The sequence below is a fragment of the Notechis scutatus genome, chromosome 4 (genome assembly GCF_049901735.1).
Source record: "Notechis scutatus isolate UNSWTSFEM ecotype Mainland chromosome 4, rNotScu1.2, whole genome shotgun sequence".
Taxonomy (NCBI): domain Eukaryota; kingdom Metazoa; phylum Chordata; class Lepidosauria; order Squamata; family Elapidae; genus Notechis; species Notechis scutatus.
In genome coordinates this window covers 155610130-155629471 of record NC_142012.1, presented here as the reverse complement: position 1 = coordinate 155629471, position 19342 = coordinate 155610130, and the positions used below count along the sequence as shown (strand labels likewise).

Sequence of the window (19342 nt, the reverse complement as noted above, 5' to 3'; positions counted from 1 at the left end):
CCAAAATAATCTTCCACTTATTTTCTTTGGTAGCAATACATCTCAATAACGATGATGTTCTACTGAACTGTTACAAATTTACATGCTGGATTTCTTTGTTATGCATTTCCTTCAGTGGTATTTTACTATATGTACAATAATATAACAAGATGCATAGCAAGGTAGCTACAGAAGACAAGTAAAATGACTATACTAGTTGACATAAGGATGTGAAGTTCTGCTTTTACCTGTAAAAACCTGGTGGAACACCTGAAACTAAGAAGTTTTTCTCGAGACTCTGCAATATGTCATTCAACATCCTGATACGGTCAGGAGCTCTTTCTTTTGGGTCATTGGCTGGCCGCATTTCATCTGATTGAAACAATTCTGCACTCTCCCGTAAAGCATAGGCCACCTTCAGCAAATTGCCAACATTATGAGGATCGTCTGTTAAGAAAGGAATATAATACAAAAATACTTAGCTTTATTGAAATGCTGGGTTACTGATTCATTTTATTATGATACACAACTCAGGAGTTTTACACAACTCAGCAGGGCTTGACTGCTAGTCTGGGATGTTGTCTACATTTCCAGTGGTATACAAGAAGTAGTCCAGTTGTACACAGTTGGCACCTGTAGCATATACTGCTTAAAACATAAAGTCTATCTGGGATACTGATTTCAAATTAGTCTAAGCCTAGTATCGAGGCCAGTGTTTCTTGTCCAGATGTGGTATTCAGCAGGTTCTGACCAGTTCTGGAGAACCGGTAGCAGAAATTTTGAGTAGTTCAGAGAACCAGCAAATACGACCTCTGACTGGAGATTTTACAGTATCCTTCCCCTGCCACGCCCACCAAGCCATGCCCACAGAACCGGTAGTAAAAAAAAATTGAATCCCACCACTGTAGTCTTGGTAGGTGGAAGATGTGAGGACTACAACACCCAGAATTCCACAACCAGAATGCTGATCTAGAAGATTCTTTAGAAGATTCCCATCTGAGTATTAAAGGGAGGTGCCATTCTCTCTCTTGACTGCAACATGGGCCATGGTTCCAATAGCTATAGCTGAGTTTACCTGAAAGTCTCTTTTAAACTATGTCATAATAATCTGCTTGGAAAAAGAACAACACATTGAAATGTGTTGCTTTAAAATTATTTCTTTTGCTGAATGCAGGAATTTAATAATTGATTTTTTTATTTTTATTTTTTAAATTAAGAGTTGTACTGGAATATACAAGCCAAACCATTGGCAGATAAATAAGTTTTGATCTTTAGATTTCTGGAAAGCATAGGGCAGCTTAAATATATGTCAACTAGAAACATGCAGTGTAAGTTTATCTATTGAGTGTAAGTTTATCTCTCTCTCTCTCTCTCTCTCTCTCTCTCTCTCTCTCTCTCTCTCCCCATTATCCATCTATACACTTATACACTGTGTGTGTATGTGTGCATCTCTCTCTCTCTCCCCCCCCCCATCTCTGTCTCTGTACACTAAATTTGTACACATTTTGCACTTAATTTCCCTGATATATGCCTTTTTATATGTGGTTTTCCTAAATCTAAATATTTTGTATGAATTTTTCTATCTGTTCTTCAGATATAACCATTCTTCTAATATTGTTCATATCCATTCTCTCATGAACATAATGTTAGGTGTTAGATAAAAGGAAAGAAAGAAATAATATGTAGGCAATAAACAAAATTCTTTTGTATATAGAGTCATTCTTTTTATAAACAAGTCATACTGGTCATACATTTATAATTTATGGATTTCATTAGTCAATCAATCAATCAATCAATCAGAATAGAGCTGGAAGGGACTTTGGAGGTCTTCTATTCTAACCCCCTTCTCAAGCAGGAGACCCTATACCATTTCAGACAAGTGGCTGTCCAGTCTTTTCTTAAAAAGCTCCAATGATGAAGCACCCACAACTTCTGAAGCCAAACTATTCCACTGGTCAATTGTTCTCACTGTTACGAAGTTTTCCATATCGTAAAACCATTATCAGTCAAGATTCAGTTCTTCAATCTTGGATAATGTGATCTAGATAGAGGAAAAAGGACAGATTTTTTTCCCCTCCAAATTTGGAATCAATTCTTCTATCCTCCGTTTCCCCCCCTTATCCAGGGGTGGGATTCAACCGGTGTTACTACCGGTTCGGTGACTATGTTTTGCGTGCACATGCGTGCTTCGTGCACACGTGTGCTAGACGCACGCTGTGCATGCGTGTAACAACCCTTAAGCTGTGCTGCCCAGACAGCTGAAAAGCACTGCGTGTGGGTGCACAGAGTTTGAAAAGCCTCTTTTCCCCTGCTTTTTCTACCTTTTTTTGCTGCGCAAAGCAGCTGAGGTTGAAAAAGCAGGAAATAAGGGACAGGTAAGAGCCCGGGCGGCGGGTGGGCCAAACAACAGCGAACACAGATTCAGTGTCTGCTGCTCTTCAGAGCTGCCAGTTCTATGGAGCCAGGCAGAACTGGTAGCATCCCACCCCTGCCCCTATCCATTCTATTTTTCACAACAGGAAGCCTATGAGGTTGGCGGGACTGAGAAAGGAAGCAACTGAACCAAAGCTATCCAGTGAGCTTCACAGGTGTGTTTGGATTGGAATCCAGGTCTCCTGAGCCTATTTCAGTATCTTCATTGCTGAATCCCAACATTTTAAAAAAAATTTCTTTGAGGAAATGGAGGTCAAATAATGTGGTTCTGCCTAATTAGGGATTTTAGGCATCACCGAAGGGATGTTGGACTTCAATCTAGACTTTTTGCACCCCTGACTTAGACACTGACCATTGACTTTTAATTGGACTTTAATTCCACAAGCAAGGGCTTGAAGACAAAGATTTGTGGAATATACTTTAACACTGAGTGAAAAATCAATCTCTTAAAAATATTTATCAAAGTTGAAATACTCTGCTATTTTCCCAAGCAGATAGCCATTGAATTGGAAGATATTAATATTTTAAATAATAAGCTGTTTATGCTCAGTTCCCACATCAAGCTAAATCAGAATAACAAAAGCAACCAGTATCCACAATATGATCTTGGGCATGTATCCTCTATTTTTGAGGAGAATGTTAAGAATTATTTTGAATTATTTACCTCATTGATAAGGAAACAAGAAAAGAAACCTATGGAATGAAATAATATAATTCTTAAGGACAAATATGAAAGGAGTCAAAACCCAAGAAGCAGAAAACAGAAACTGGTTGTCAGCATAGATGGTGGAAATTGCCAAGAAGAGAGGAGAAGCTAAAGCAAAGGCCTCAGGGAAAAATATAATAAAGCATTTTTAAGATGTGTTATAAGAGAAAAGGAACAATATTCCAACATGTGTAAAGACACTGAAATGGAAGGAAAGTCTTCCAAATATATATCCAAACTTGGAAAGATGCTCCAATCATGAATCGATGCTAATACATAGATAGTAACTGATTTCAAGAACATCAAATGAAGATGGAAGGAGTATATGAAAGTTGTTTATGGTAGAGATGTCTACATCTAAAATATCTTTTAAGATATCCCCTATTTGCAAGACTCTCAAGTACTAGAAGATGAAGTCAGCTCAGAACTACAAAGATGGAAGGCTACAGGAACTGATGAATAACTATTTAATTATGACAACCAATTAATAAAGCTTCTAATAATGAGATTAAAAGAAATCAGCGTAAATACCAATGAAAGACTTCATAGAGAGCGCGAACTATTATAAGATATTATTAATCCACATGTTATCTATTTCCAGAGAAGGTTGCAGCAGATTAGACTTCATGGAGATATTTAAATTGTTTTTAAAAATTGAAAAGGGCCAAGAAACGATATACATTATTGCTGATGCATGATAGATAATTGAAAAAAAACTGAAAATACAAAAAAATGAAGTCAATATTGTGCTGCATCAATTACAGAAAGGCCTTGATTTTGTTGAAGATGTGAAGTTGTGGAATATGCTTAGAAAAATTAAAATCCCAGAGCAGTTCGTCTTAATGAGAAATCTGTACACTGGGCAGAAAATCACAATCCAGATGGAACACATTGAAACAGATTGGCTCCAGGTTGGTATAGGAGTAAGATAAAGCTATGTATATTATTATTATTATTATTATTATTATTATTATTATTATTATTATTATTATTATTATTATTATTATTAAATTTATTTATTAAATTTGCATACCCTTCATCTCATTGTTTGGAGTGACTTTAGGTCCTGATTGTATACCCATCTCTCCTTTTTTATTCAAATTATAAATATAAATATATATTGCAAGATGCTGGATCTAGGAAGCATGGATTTAAAACTGGAGGAAGAAACATTAATAACATGTACTATGACACTTCTATTTCTGGAAATGCAAATTTCTGCAAGCTCTAATAATGGAAGTTAATGAGAACAATAAAAATGAGACTAAGATTAAATATATAGAAGATGACAAACTATTGACAACAAGCATAGCAACCAACCTTAGAATTGTCTATAGAGATATTGAAGTTACTATCACTAGTGAAGTCTGCAGAGATTCTCAGTCATTCAGGTCATGGTCGTCAAAAAGATGCTTTTTCAGGAGGCAACTGGACTTTCTTGTTTTTTGTTCTGAAGACATTTCGCTTCTCATCTAAGAAGTTTATTCAGCTCCGACAGGATAGATTCTTCCATTCCCCATTATCCTGTCAGAGCTGAAGAAACTTCTTGGATGAGAACTGAAACACCTTCAAAACAAAAAAACAAGAAAGTCCAGTTGCCTCCTGAAAAAGCACCTTTGGGATCATTAGTGAAGGAACTGGGATTCAAAAAATATGCCACAGATTAGCAATTGGTAGGGTAGAAATGAAGATAGGTAGCTTACTCAAAAGATCAGAATTGTGCAAGCAATGATATTCCCCTCTACGGAAACTATATTATATTCTATAATGCTTTTGAACTTTGGAAAATATCACGGATAGCCAAGAAATCTAACAAATAGATCATAGAACAAATCAATTCAGAATTTTGACTCAAGGTACAAATGACTAGGCTCAGGTTATCTGTATACATTTTGTATACATTGTGCTAAGGCAAATAATGAGAAGTTCACTTGGTTGGAAAGATGGGATGAATGAAAAGAATAGGATAACAAGCAGCAATGCAGATGTGGATTAAATTAGTAATGGTGCATTATGACTTGAATTGAAGGGCCTGATTTAGGGCAGTTTATGTGATTGCTAAGAGTTAGAACAGACCTGATGGCACATAATCAGTCAATCTGATTTAGCTAACATAGGGGGAAAACATTTTACTTATGATATGGGGACCTCAGTTATATTCTGAAACACAAACCACCATCATTAAACAGATGCTTAAGGGCAGAAAACATATTTTACAAGTGTTAAAAAATCCATTGTTGCCCATTATAAGAGAAATGTTACCGCATTCATTCCAAATCTCTAGAATAAATATCCAGCCAGCGTAGTAAGAAAAGCTATCTAAAATCTAGTTACATGCGGCAATTGCAATGAAATATTTGCCATATAATTCAGAAATCAACACCATGTTTTTTCCTAGTACCTTTGATTATACTCATTTAACAATTGAATATAAACCAAATGAGATTATCAATCCTGACTTAGAGAGACACGGCCTTGGAACTGGAATTGTAGGGTAATGAAAATGCTTTTCTTTTTAGTGAAATATTGTTTGCACACAGCCTCATTTTTTTCCTCTCCCTTCAAAATGTTGCTGAAAGTTGTTACGGCTGATATTAGAAAGCATTTCTAAATGGCATATTCTGCCAGTTTTAGTCCCTGTGATAATTTAAAGGATAATTCAAACTTTCCCCTTTCAGTTATAGCAAAATGAAGCCTATGACACTCATGAGATTATTAGAACTTTTAAAACGGTACGTCTTGCTTCCTGAAATAAAGAGAATTTGTGTTTGATGATTTGAAAGGAAAACAGAAGTAACTGGATGTTTCAATGACCACCATGTTTGGGTGCAACCGTTGTACAGACACAAGGGTAAGAAATCAGAATAGATCTAAGCCGTGGTTTAACTGAGATTATTATTTGGTCAATCCTATGGGGTTGAGTAAGCATGGTTGGACTTTGTAAGTAGATCCCTTGGACTACCACAAAAATTCAGAGATATAAATTAGACTAGATTTTATTTTATTTTTTTTAAAAAATGCCTAAGGTATCCAATGGCAAATCTCTTCTGTATTGTTGACAACTATACCATTCATTTACTAACAAAAATTGAGCTCAATTCATTTTCATTTTCTGAAAATGAAGATATATAGATATACAAAAAGATACTATACACTGAAGAAGAAGCAAGAGATATTCCTGTTCAGGGTTCTTTTACATATTCTCAGGTTAGTGGACTCCAAAACCCAAGAGAACCAAGACAAGCATACCTGGTCTCTAGGTAACACTCTCACAGGTATTCAAAGATTGGTAGTCACAGTTTACTATACCACTTTTTACCTATTCGACTACTGCTCTGGAGAACAATAAGTAAATTTGCCTTAGGTGGATTGAGACATTATGAATTTCCCAAACAAACACAAACCACCTTCTTTCACACTCCCAGACTAACACCATAAGTCCAATACCACCACACCCAGCCAGACATTGTTGAGCTGGCTATTGACAGGTCTTAAAGAGACAGGGCACCAGCAGCCCAGATTCTGACCATTTTGCAGGCAGCCTCACTTCTCACACAACCACAAAACCTTTCGGTGTGTAATGTTGATGTCCCAGACTTCACAGTAGGAAGAATTATGAAGGATTCCTCCATCTCTTATTCCAGAATGTAAGAATTAGATTGGCTTGTTTACAAATATATATATTCCCTAGGATCCTGACTAGTAGACAACCTATTTTTAATGTAAAGGAAATGTATTTCTGGTGTTTCAGAAGCAAATCAGGAAAAAGCCCTGTCTATACGTTTTTACTTAGTGCAGAGTATATTACTCTATACTGCTTTTGACCAAGTGTCTTTATAAGTATTTTACTTATAGATTACATGGGATATGTGTACAAGTTCTAATAAATGAATTTCATTCAGCCAATTATTTTTTTAAAGGAATTGCATTGTTTTTGTCTCTGCTTATCACACAAAAAATATTTCTATTGTTAAGTGTATAACAGCCTTTGTTGACTTGAGTTCACAATTTTCTTTACCTTTGATTGAAGGTTCATTAGGTTCAGCCACTTGCTATCAAGGAAAGGGAATTGGTTGTTTTTTTTGGGGGGGGAGGGGGGGGCTTCTAAAACCAATAAAATAACATTCTTTTGCTCTGCTGTTTTTGCAATTCTGTTTAATGAAATCTCTTACAGGTCTTTATATTGCCCATTCTCTCAGTTTTCTATGCAGATAGGTCCCTGTTTCAGATTAGTTTCACAAAATAAATTGTAAAATAGTCAGAAGAACATGGATAGGTTTTTTGTTCATTATACACTCTGAAACATATATTCAAGCAATGTGGAAATATGTTACTATCCAAGAGATCACCAAGATTGCAACCTCATTATCATGCATTTTTTTTCAAAAAAAAAGTCAAAACTCAATCTAGATCATACTTGGCATACACAATATTCATGAACATCTATTTTCTGTATCTATCTGTTTATTATCTTTACCTTGTGCAATTTGCAACAAGCAATCAAAAATAAAGTGAGTTGTTGCCCCAAGCCATTATCTACCATAGAAACAAAATATGCATGTGAAATTAAGACCAAACTCAGATTAAGAGTGGTGCTTCTCATCTGAAATAGGGTCCCCAATATAACCTATATACAGAGAAGACAAAAAGTTTATGGCAAGGGCAATGCCCTATTATAATCAGGGCTCACTTTCCTTGAATAACAGCAACCTGGGCTGATGTCAAACCAAAAAATTACAAGGTCAGTTAATGAAATGAGCTGTTATATAAAGCAACAGAGGAGTTAAAACCCAATTTTGGGGAGAGCTAAAGTACTGGGCTAAAAAGCAAGCCACTATGATTTCTACTTCTCCTTTAAGAATAAATCTTGACTGGGTAAATTTTGGGAGAATTACTAATTTTACAACTGCAGTGATTCACTTAACAACTGTGTTAAGAAAAATCATAAAATGAGGCCAAACTCACTTAACAAATGTCTCACTTAGCAACAGAAGCTTTGGGCTCAATTGAGGTTGTAAGTCGAGGACTACCTGTACTGGTCTGATATGATTTGACCCTAGCTAATACTAGCTGACCTTGGCTGATATCAGAAGCTAAGCAGGGTCAGCCTAAGTTGGAGGGAAGGAGGACCACATGGAATCCATATCCAAGGTTGGTGGCTAGTCAAAACAACACAACAGAAGAAGGCAATGGGAAATGTCATCTTGAATGCTGCCAAAACAACTGCATAAATCGAGCCACTAGCAGTTAAGGCTAATTCAGTGACTAACTTGGTTACCTTTGTTTAACCCCATGACAATAAAGTGTTGAATGGTAAGCCTATAGAATAGAATAGAATAGAATAGAATAGAATAGAATAGAATAGAATAGAATAGAATAGAATAGAATTCTTTATTGGCCAAGCGTGATTAGACACACAAGGAATTTGTCTTGGTGCAAATACTCTCACAGTGTACATAAAAGAAAAGATACATTCATCAAGAGTCAAGAATCATAAGGTACAAAATTAATGATAGTCACAGGGTTCAATAAGCAATCAAATCATACTAGGCAGGGGTGGGATTCAAATTTTTAACAACCGGTTCTATGGGCGTGGCTTAGGTGGTAGGTGTGGCTTGGTGGTCATGTGACTGGGTGGACATAGCTTGGTGGTCATATTATTGGCTGGGTGTGGCCAACTCAATATCACTCACATCGAGGCACGAATCTCCTCGCCTGGCCTCTCATGACTGTGGGGATGCTGCAACAGTCGTAAGTGTGAAAAATGGTCATAAGTCACTTTTTTCAGTGCCATTGTAACTTTGAATGGTCACTTCACACAAGCAAAGTACCAGCAAAGGAGGGGGGAAAAAACTCCAGAGAAGTTCCTGAGACAGGAAATCTAGTCCTGCCAAGAATGTAATAAAGGTTAATGGAGAGGCAGTTTCTGTAAGCAACACCAGAATGTTTCCTTCCTGCCTTCCTTACAGGATTAGGCCAGTAATTTCTTCTAACAACCGGTTCTCTGAACTGCTTAGAATATTAACAACCGGTTCTAGCGAATAGGTGTGAACTGGTAGAATCCCGCCCGATACTAGGAAACAGTCAGCATAAATCGTAAGACTAAAAGCGACAAAGTTACAGTCATACAGTCGCAAGTGGGAGGGGATGGGTGATAAGGAGTGATGAGAAGATTAATAGTAATAGTCGTGCAGACTTTGTAAATACTGGACAGTGTTGACGGAATTATTTGTTTAGCAGAGTGATGGCATTTGGGAAAAAAAACTGTCCTTGTGTCTAGTGGTTCTGGTGTGCAGTGCTCTATAGCATCATTTTGAGAGCAGAGTTGAAACAGTTTATGTCCAGGATGTGAGGGGTCTGTAAATATTTTCACAGCCCTCTTTTTGACTCATGCAGTATACAGGTCCTCGATGGAAGGTAGGTTGATAGTAATTGTTTTTTTCTGCAGTCCTAATTACTCTCTGGAGTCTGTGTCTGTCCTGTTGGGTTGCAGAACCAAACCAGACAGTTATAGAGGTGCAGATGATAGACTCATCTGCAGAACTGTATCAGCAGCTCCTTTGGCAATTTGAGCTTTCTAAGTTGGCACAGAAAGAACATTGTTAAATTAGGCTTACAATATCTGCTTTGCACAACTCTGAACAATTGCTAGATGGCAGCGGCAAAAATACTCTCATGACTTCCATCTAGTAGCCAACTGGATTTTTGTCACAGAACTGGTAGCTCTCAGTGTGAATTTCGGATTTATTTCCAAAGCTCCAGTCCAGCACTCTGCACACACACACACACACACACACACACACACACACACACAAGTTCATCAGTCTGGAACCCACATTACGTATCTGATATGATACGTATGAACACAGTTGAGAAAGTCCAGAAATATTTCACAAGAAGAGTTCTCCACTCCTCTACTCATTGCAGAATACCTTATTCCACCAGACTCGAAATTCTAGACCTAGAAAACCTACAACTATGCCACCTTTGGTCCAATCTAAGTATACTATATAAAATCATACATTGCAATGTCCTACCTGTCAATGAATACTTCAGCTTCAACCATAACAATACAAGAGCACACAATAGATACAAACTAAAGGTTAACCGCACCAAACTTGATTGGAGGAATTACGACTTCAGCAACAGAGTGGTCAATGTCTGGAATACTCTACCTGACTCTGTGGTTTCTTCCCCAAACCCCAAATACTTTAACCTTAGACTGTCTACTATTGACCTCACCCCTTTCCTAAGAGGTCTGTAGGGGGCGTGCATAAGCGCACCAATGTGCCTACCGTCCCTGTCCTATTGTTTCTTTCATTTTTTAAATTTTTCTTATATGTATCCATGTATTCATAACTATGTTTTTACTTATAACTATTATCTTGTAAGCAATTGACAAAAATAAATAAATAAATAAATAAATAAATAAATAAATAAATAAATAAATAAATAAATAAATAAATAAATAAACAGTTGTATTATCCTTGGGCCTCTGTTTGGTTTCCTTGGGGAGGAAAAGATCTTCCAATTTTTATCGCCCTCTCATCCTAATACCCAGATCAAGGTCATTCATTTCTAATACAGAGCTTTCAAGAAGGGGACGATAAATCAAGTCGGGCAAATTATTTGGCATTAAATTATCCTGCTTCCTAGTGGCTGTGAGAAGAGAGGCAAGCTGGAATGATCCGCTACCAATATGACCTGCTGCAATAAATAAGCAAGATGGCCAGTTTTCAAACTGGGAAAATTACACAGCCTTCAAGAACCATGGAGTTCAATGCCTCATTTTCTTTTTCTTCCTATTTGCCGGCTTCCCTGTATGGAACCAGAGGGGAAACAAAAAACAAAAAAAATCCTGCCTGCAGCCCTTAAAATTGTATTTATCATTCTCTGAAATGTTTACAGTAATTATTGCTTAACTGTGTCTATATAAACCATTTACGTTTCTAATAAGTTTGCTGAAAATGATACTTAATTTACCGCCAAGGCACAAGCACTGACACACAGCTAAAAAAATATATAAAAAAATATTGGGATTAATAAAATAGGCATGCATTGTTTGTTTACAGCAGAGAAAAGCAGGAACTTGTCATCTCGAGCAGAGGGAAACCATTACATTTGCTGAAATTCCTTAGACCACGGCAGAAATTACCTTGCAGGTTCTTCTGAACTTCCAATGCAATATCCAGGGCATTAAAAGGCAGAACTGGCTTGCTAGCAATTTGCAAAATTGCTTCTCCTGTCAACTGGAAAGAAAAAGAAAAGAAAAGAAAGAAAAATCAGACACTCAGGTGCGTTCTAACATAATCCACTGGGTATTTTCCACCAAACACTGAGCCCCTAAATAAGTGATGTTCCCATTAAGGCATCTGGACTAGCAGATAAGCACTTCAGCTTTAATGATGGATGCCTCACCTGGAATAGCAATGTAGTTTTGAAGATCAGATTAAATGGCCTGCACAGCTTTACTTTTCAAATGAAGGGAACAGCTGAGGGAAACAAAGGGACCATTTATTTCAATGGGAGAGAAGCATAATGTCCCTGCATCCATGCAGACACCCAAACAAGCAGCACAAAGAATTTCTGGACTATTTAAGCATTATATGTTTGTATGAGATTCTGAAACAGTTGATTAATAGTGCAGGATTTTTTTTCAACCAGTGTTATAATGCTGTTAAATCCCTGTAGGTTACTTAGCTTATAAGGTAAAGGTTCCCCTCACTCATATGTGCTAGTTGTTTCTGGCTCTAGGTGGCGGTGCTCATTTCCTTTACAAAGCCGAAGAGCCAGCGCTGTCTGAAGATGTTTCCGTGGTTGTGTGGCTGGCATGATTAAACAACGAAGGCACACGGAACCAGGGGTGGGATTCAACCGGTGTTACTACCGGCTCAGTGTAATGTTTTGCTGCATGCATGTGTAAAAAAGCAATTAAGCTGTGCCATCCAGACAGCTGAAAAGTGCTGTGCACCCGTGCGTAGCATTTGAAAAGCCTCTTTTTTCCTGCTTTTTCAACCTCAGCTGTGCCATGCAAAGCAGTTGAGATTGAAAAAACAGGACATAAAGGACAGGTAAGAGCCCAGGTGGGCGGGTGGGCCAAACAACAGCAAACATGTTCAGTGTCTGCTGCTCTTCAGAGCTACCAGTTCTATAGAGCCGGGCAGAACCAGTAGCATTCCACCCCTGCACGGAACACTGTTACCTTCCCTCCAAAGTGGTCCCTATTTTTCTACTTGCATTTTTACATGCTTTCGAACTGCTAGGTTGGCCGAACCCAGTGCTAGGGATTTGAACTGCCAATCTCCCAACCTTTCTGATCAACAAGCTCAGCGTCTTAGCCACTGAGCCACCATGTCCCTATACTTAGCTTATATCTATCTTGTTAATTATTCTACATTCTTTTAAAGAAAATGAGTGTCCTTTGGGAGAAATATCAGACTCAAAAAGGTGGTTACCTTCTTATCTCTTTTACTCTTTCCTCAGCTAATTCAAGGTTATTGTGTTAGGATAACAATTAAATGCTCAGCATTTCCTACACATCAAAATTCCTGTATTTGAGAATTTCAAATGTGATACAACTTTAGTTTGCATCATATTTGAAAGGATACCTATTTCTCCTCTCTTGTAGTTGTATGGTTTGTAATTCTTTTGGAATCTTGCTATATGTGTGCTTGTTTCAACTGTCTTTGATTAACATTCTGTACAAGATCTAGTGTATGTCACACTGAGGCACTTGGTCTTGACTTGTTCCAGTTACTGGAGGTCAGTGATTCATTGTGAGCTTGCTTTGGAAACCCAACAAGTGTTTGAATTCTCTCCAGTTGTTGATATTTATTGAGTGATATTTTCTACCAACACAGCTTGGCATAGATAGCAGGATAAGAGAGTCTAGAACTCTACTCTTTAAAGTTACCAGTGGAGATTGTTACTTATTAGCTGGACCATATGTAGAAAGATTGGGTTTGGAACATTTGATATTGAGAGAATGGGAGGTAAAAGATGAGGTCATTTTGATTTTTGAAGTGGGACGCATTGACTGTTCATTAGCAGGGATTCAAAATATGCAGCTTATGTGGAAAGATTGAGAAGAGAAGAGAACATGTCCTCTTGCAAATTCTATTGACAATAGGTAAGCAGTGACATAATATCAAGTATTTTTAACAATGGCACTCTATCTTTGGAACATGTTTTCCTGATCCATATGCTAGTGGCTTTATGAAATTTAGGGATGAGTATCCCAAAGATACTTTTTCAAAAGGCAACTGGACTTTCTTTGTTTTTTCCTGGAAGACATTTTACTTTTCATCCAAGAAGCTTCTTCAGTTCAGTTCCGAAGAAGCTTCTTGGTTGACAAGCAAAACATCTTCAAAGAAAAACGAAGAAAGTCCAATTGCCTTTTAAAGAAGCACTTTGGGGACAACCATGACCTGGATGCCTGAGAACCTCCATTGACATTTAGGCATAAGCTAAAACATTTTTTTTGTTGGAGAAAATTGGAAAAGTAGTATGTTCTATCAATTGACTTAATATTTCGTTAATGCTTCCAGAGCTGTTTTTCCCTTTTACTATTACTTATATATACAGAGAGGAGAAAAGATAAAAATAAAAATAAAATGTATAATATACTGGTTTATCCGTAAATAGTACCTATATATAGAATCGTAACTATTTGCAGCCAGAATGATATATCTTTTTCCTTTTCCTTTAGTGTATTTTTTTACTTTTTTAAAAAAGTAAGAGCTATTTTTTTCTTTTCTTTTTTCCCCACAATGTATTTTTTATCTTTGTGAGCTTTCCCCCACATTTCTCTGTCATTATTTTAAAAGCCATAAAAGAATAAATAAAAAAAGAGAAGAAAGTCAGGGAGTGAAGCGTAGAATGTATTCTTTTTTATCTTAAGGTGCTCTGAGGTAACATTAAATATATTTCATGCATACACACTTTCTCACATATTCAACTCATTGCCAGGAGAAAATAAACTAAAACTCATGAGACGTTTCACATTCCTTTGTTTCACATAAACTGATAAAGAACTATCTTTAGAAGATTCACTTTTGCAAATAACTCTGCATTATCTGATCTTAACAAAGGACTAGTTTTTTTAAATAACCTGAAAAGATGCATCTGAAACAATATGGGATAGCAAAGTTGTCTGGAAAGGACAGATTTAAAAATATCTGAAGAAGTCTTTAAAAAAACAGAATAAATGTAGGGCAAGACACACCCTCAGAGTACAGAGGCAAAAAACATTAGAGACTCATCTAAGGGAAGGAATTTCTGAGGATAAGGGTTTTGGCTAAATAACATGGAAGATTAGGGAAAAGGAAGGAAAAAAAAGGTCATCTTCTGTGAAGGAAGTGGGGAAGAAAAGCTTTGCAGAACAAAGTTAATTCCCTCTGGAAGTCAGCTTGAAATTGTAAAAGTAAGAAGTGAGGAAGTGAGAGAGACTGCAGAGTAGAATACTGTAATCTGACTGAATTTTCATACATCATTTGATATAATTTACAAGGTTGTTGAAAAGTTTCTTAAAGGTTGTCCTGAGATTCCAGCCATTGCTTTTACATAATAAATTAACAAGGCTATGATCTTAAACCATTATACACATCAGTTTATGGTTAGGCTAATCCGGACAACAGTCTGCATGGTCTAGTAGATTATGTTTTGGAGCAGAATCAAAGAGACCCAAGTTTAATCCATACTCAACAGAAAAAGTCAATTTCATTCAATCTATCTTATCCCACAGATGGTTATGGGTAAAACTGAAAGAAAGGGTGTTATATAAGATTTCTTGACTTCCTGAATGAAAGACAAGGCATGTGCTTAATAATGAAATAAAAGCTAGACAAAGACGGGCTTTATACTTCAAATTAGTGACCTTTTTTCACTCACATATTAAATATACTTAGAGCATTTATTTTGGGTAAGGTGAATAATAACTGCAACAACTTACATAACATCTACATAATGTAGCAAAGACCACTGTTTTCTCATTTATAGGTTCCAAAGCTAGCCTTTTGAAACATGTTTAGACATATCTTCTGAATGATAAAATGCCCATTCACAATGGTTATATATAAGAATGACTGAATATAAGAAATAATAAATGAATCAGTAAAATCATTTTTCCCTTTAAAACAGGTGACTATCTCATTTATTTCCTGCATGTGTTCATAGGGTGAGCATGTTGCAGATAGAGAATCTATTGTCAGTTGATTGTTCTTTCTTATTTATTTAAATTTCGTTATTCTCTGCTATGTCATCATTCTAACTCCAGGCTGTATTTTTCTTGTTTTTCAGTAATCATATGGAATTACACCCAGCCAAGTGAGTAGAAGACAAGAATAAAAGATTAATGGGACACCTGCACACTAATTAGATGTGGTTATATTGTAAAGGACAAACAAGGAAAATATATAGCTAAATCAATAACAGGAAAAAAAATTGTGGAGGGACTTTTAGTTAGCATTGAAGAAAATGCATTTCTGAAAATCTATTTATAACATTATACAGTCCTTTGATTTCAATTGTTTTTTTAAACAGTATGATTAAATAGCATTATTATTTTTTTAAAAAATATGATTATTACTTTTGATTTGCAAAGCTAGCTTAGCTGGTCAGGATATATTTATATGTTTTAACAGACAATTTAATAAAACATTGCCTCTCACAGAACACATTTTGGGTCAGTAGAGGGCTCTCTGATAAAAGACAAGAATAATTCAAAAGCTATTCTGCTGTAGTAGATAACGTGAAACATAGTAATCCAGTAAAGAAAGACCTTTCTAAGAAAATTGGGATTGATCATTTTAATTTATACTGGTATATAATAGCAGTTCTTTTCCTAATAGGAAAACCTTTCCTTTATTTAATTCATGATTGAGGAATTATTGACCAGGAAATTAAAATATTAATTGACAAACTTCTCTATGCATGAATTGTAAGAAGCACCCCACAATAAGAACTGTTCAAAAAATTAAGTTTTTAGGTTGCTCCTAAAATCATAAACCTACTTCAGAGGCTTTTGAGTGTTATCATGTGACAGCCTTCAGGAATACATGGGATGATAACTTAGCTAAGATAGTTTGAAGATAAGGTCATACATAACAGAAAGAGGGAAGATCTACCTATTTAGCTTTGTTCAGAAATTAGATATCTCCAGAAGGAATTTTAATTTAAATAGGAGGTACAAAGTCAAGAGCATCACTTCATTTCTAACCCTTTCATGTTGATCAAGAAGGTAGTGTAGGGTATTCTTTAGCAGGACACAACAAGGCCCCTGGGAAAGCTTTGGTAGAAATCTAGCCAAGTGCTTTTGTAAGCCATCTTCACATCTTCAACAATGAAACATTTGGGAATAGAGCAGGTGGAGTTCAAGACACTTGAAAAAGGTCAACACTCACAAGATAATGGTATGCGCAACAAGAAGAATTTGAAAATGTTGTGATAATGTCAACTGTAGCAGTGTCAGCTGCTTTGAGATGGTTTAATATTAAAATTATGGATTAAACAACATTTTGCTAGCTTGCTGGTAAGTAGAAGTGTTAAATTTGAATGCTTTATTTCTAAGAACGTCCAAATGAATTTATTGATTGCTAGATGGCAGAATATATATAAAAATATATAATAACAATAAAAAAATTATAGTAACAATAAACATTGGTTCACAGCTAAACTTAAGCAGCTACGCCATTCCAAAGAGGAAGCCTATAGAAAAGGTGACAGAATGCTATACAACCAGGCCAGAAACATATTAACAAGAGAGATCAGAGCAGCAAAAAGAAGCTACTCTGAAAAGCTAAAGAATCAATTCTCAACAAATGAACCAGCAAACATGTGGAAAACTCTTACAAATATCACTGGCTTCAGCAAACCTCCTTCCCAGGCAGAAGGAAATCAACAACTAGCAGATGACTTGAATGTGTTTTACTGCAGGTTTGAAAAGAAACAACCACCTATCTCCACAACCCACATCTCAAACACACCAACAACAGCCAAGCCTCCTACAACTGGCCCCAATCCATTGGGCTCACAACCTCTTGTGATCACATAAAAAGAAGTACAAGATCTATTACACAGATGAAAGCCAGGAAAAGCACCAGGGCCGGACAAGATAACTCCTTCTTGCTTAAAAGTCTGTGCTGACTAATTGGCCTCCATCTTCACCCGAATCTTCAATAGATCACTAGAGATGTGCTATGTTCCTTCCTGCTTCAAATGTTCTACCATCATCCCAATGCCAAAGAAGCCGTCCATCAAGGAACTGAATGACTACAGACCAGTTGCTCTAACATCTGTAGTTATGAAAATCTTTGAAAGGTTTGTGCTGTCCCACCTGAAAACAATCATGGATCCCATGCAGTTTGCATACCGAACAAATAGATCGACAGATGATGCTATTAACATGGCTCTGCATTACATCCTACAACACCTTGAATCTCCAAATACCTATACAAGGTTCCTCTTTGTAGACTTCAGTTCAGCATTCAATACCATCATTCCAGACACTCTTCTAAGTAAATTAAACCAACTAGCAGTACCTGAACACACTTGTAAGTGGATCATAAGCTTCCTAACATACAGGAAGCAGCAGGTGAAGCTAGGTGGAATCACATCTGATACCTGTACAATCAGCACAGCGCCCCCCCCCAAGGCTGTGTGCAATCTCCACTTCTCTTCTCCCTATATACCAATGACTGCATCTCAAACGATCCATCTGTTAAAATACTGAAGTTTGCTTATGACACAACAGTGATTGGGCTCATTCAAGACAACAATGGATCTGCATACAGACAGGAGGTTATACAACTTGCCTTGTGATGTAACCAGAACAATCTGGAACTGAACACACTCAAAACCGTAGAAATGGTGGTAGACTTTAGAAGAAACCCTCCTATACTACCACCTCTTACAATACTAGACAACACAGTATCAACAGTAGAGACCTTCAAATTTCTAGGTTCTACTATATCACATGACCTAAAATGGACACCTAACATCAAAAACATCATCAAAAAAGCACAACAAAGAATGTTCTTTCTGTGCCAACTCAGAGAGCTCAAACTGCCAAAGGAGCTGCTGATACAGTTCTACAGAGGAATTATTGAGTCTATCATCTGCACCTCTATAACTGGTTTGGTTCTGCAACCCAACAGGACAGACACAGACTTCAGAGCATAATTAGGACTGAAGAAAAAATAATTACTACCCACCTGCCTTCAATTGAGGACCTGTATACTGCATGAGTCAAAAAGAGGGCTGTGAAAATATTTACAGACCCTTCACATCCAGGACATAAACTGTTTCAACTCCTTTCCTCAAAATGACGCTATAGAGCACTGCACACCAGAACAACTAGACACAAGAACAGTTTTTTCCCGAAAGCCATCACTCTGCTAAACAAATAATTCCCTCAACACCGTTCAACTATTTACAAAGTGTACACTACTATTACTGTCAATCTTCTCATCACTCCTTATCACCCATCCCCTCCCACTTGTGATTGTAGGACTGTAACTTTGTTGCTTGTATCCTTATGATTTATATTGACTGTTTCCTAGTATGATTTGATTGTTGATTGTACCCTATGACTATCATTAAGTGTTGTACGTTATGATTCTTGATTCTTAATGAATGTACCTTTTCTTTATGTATACTGAGAGTATTTACACCAAGACAAATTCCTTGTTTGTCCAATCACACTTGGCCAATAAAGTATTCTATATTCTACATTCTACATGATCACAGAGAGACAGATTTAAACCATCTGCCAAATATGGGGAAATTAGAGGTGAGAACTAAGCTAATGGCAAGAACAGAAACAAATTAGCTGGACATTCTGGAAACATTCTTAGAAGTAATCTGAAATCCAGGATCTGAAGAAACCTATTTCTTTGGCCTCTTTAAGAGATGCACTTAATTATGTTATGCCTTATAAGTTTTTTTTTTTTTTTTGGGGGGAATAGAATCTCTTCCCATACTTTGTCCATCCATCCAATTTTAGAGTCATGTTGCCTTGATTACCATGAACAGATTCCGGAGTGACAGCTATAGTATAATATTTTTAAACCCTAGAAATTATGCATATTATCCTTCCTATCAATCAGGGTGCCATCACATCAATGGATGTGGAATTTTGAATTCTTGCTTTCTTCATGATCCAAAAATGAGTTATGGAGAAATAAACAATAAAATGGGTTGGGGCGGGGGGGGGGGGAATGAGATGTC

At 36.7% G+C, this 19342-nt stretch overlaps 1 protein-coding gene across 16 annotated transcripts in view; it reads right to left on the bottom strand.

Annotated features, from left to right (window-relative positions):
* NAALADL2 (N-acetylated alpha-linked acidic dipeptidase like 2) overlaps nucleotides 1–19342 on the bottom strand; it is a 625547-nt gene that overhangs the window by 32297 nt on the left and 573908 nt on the right. For all 16 annotated transcript variants that reach the window (XM_087965359.1, XM_087965362.1, XM_087965366.1 and 13 more), the window contains 2 exons: nucleotides 11274–11367; nucleotides 228–426 (listed from right to left, as the gene is read on the bottom strand). In XM_087965359.1, the coding sequence (XP_087821485.1) occupies nucleotides 228–426; nucleotides 11274–11367 (293 nt within the window). The remainder of the gene's footprint in view (nucleotides 1–227; nucleotides 427–11273; nucleotides 11368–19342) is intronic.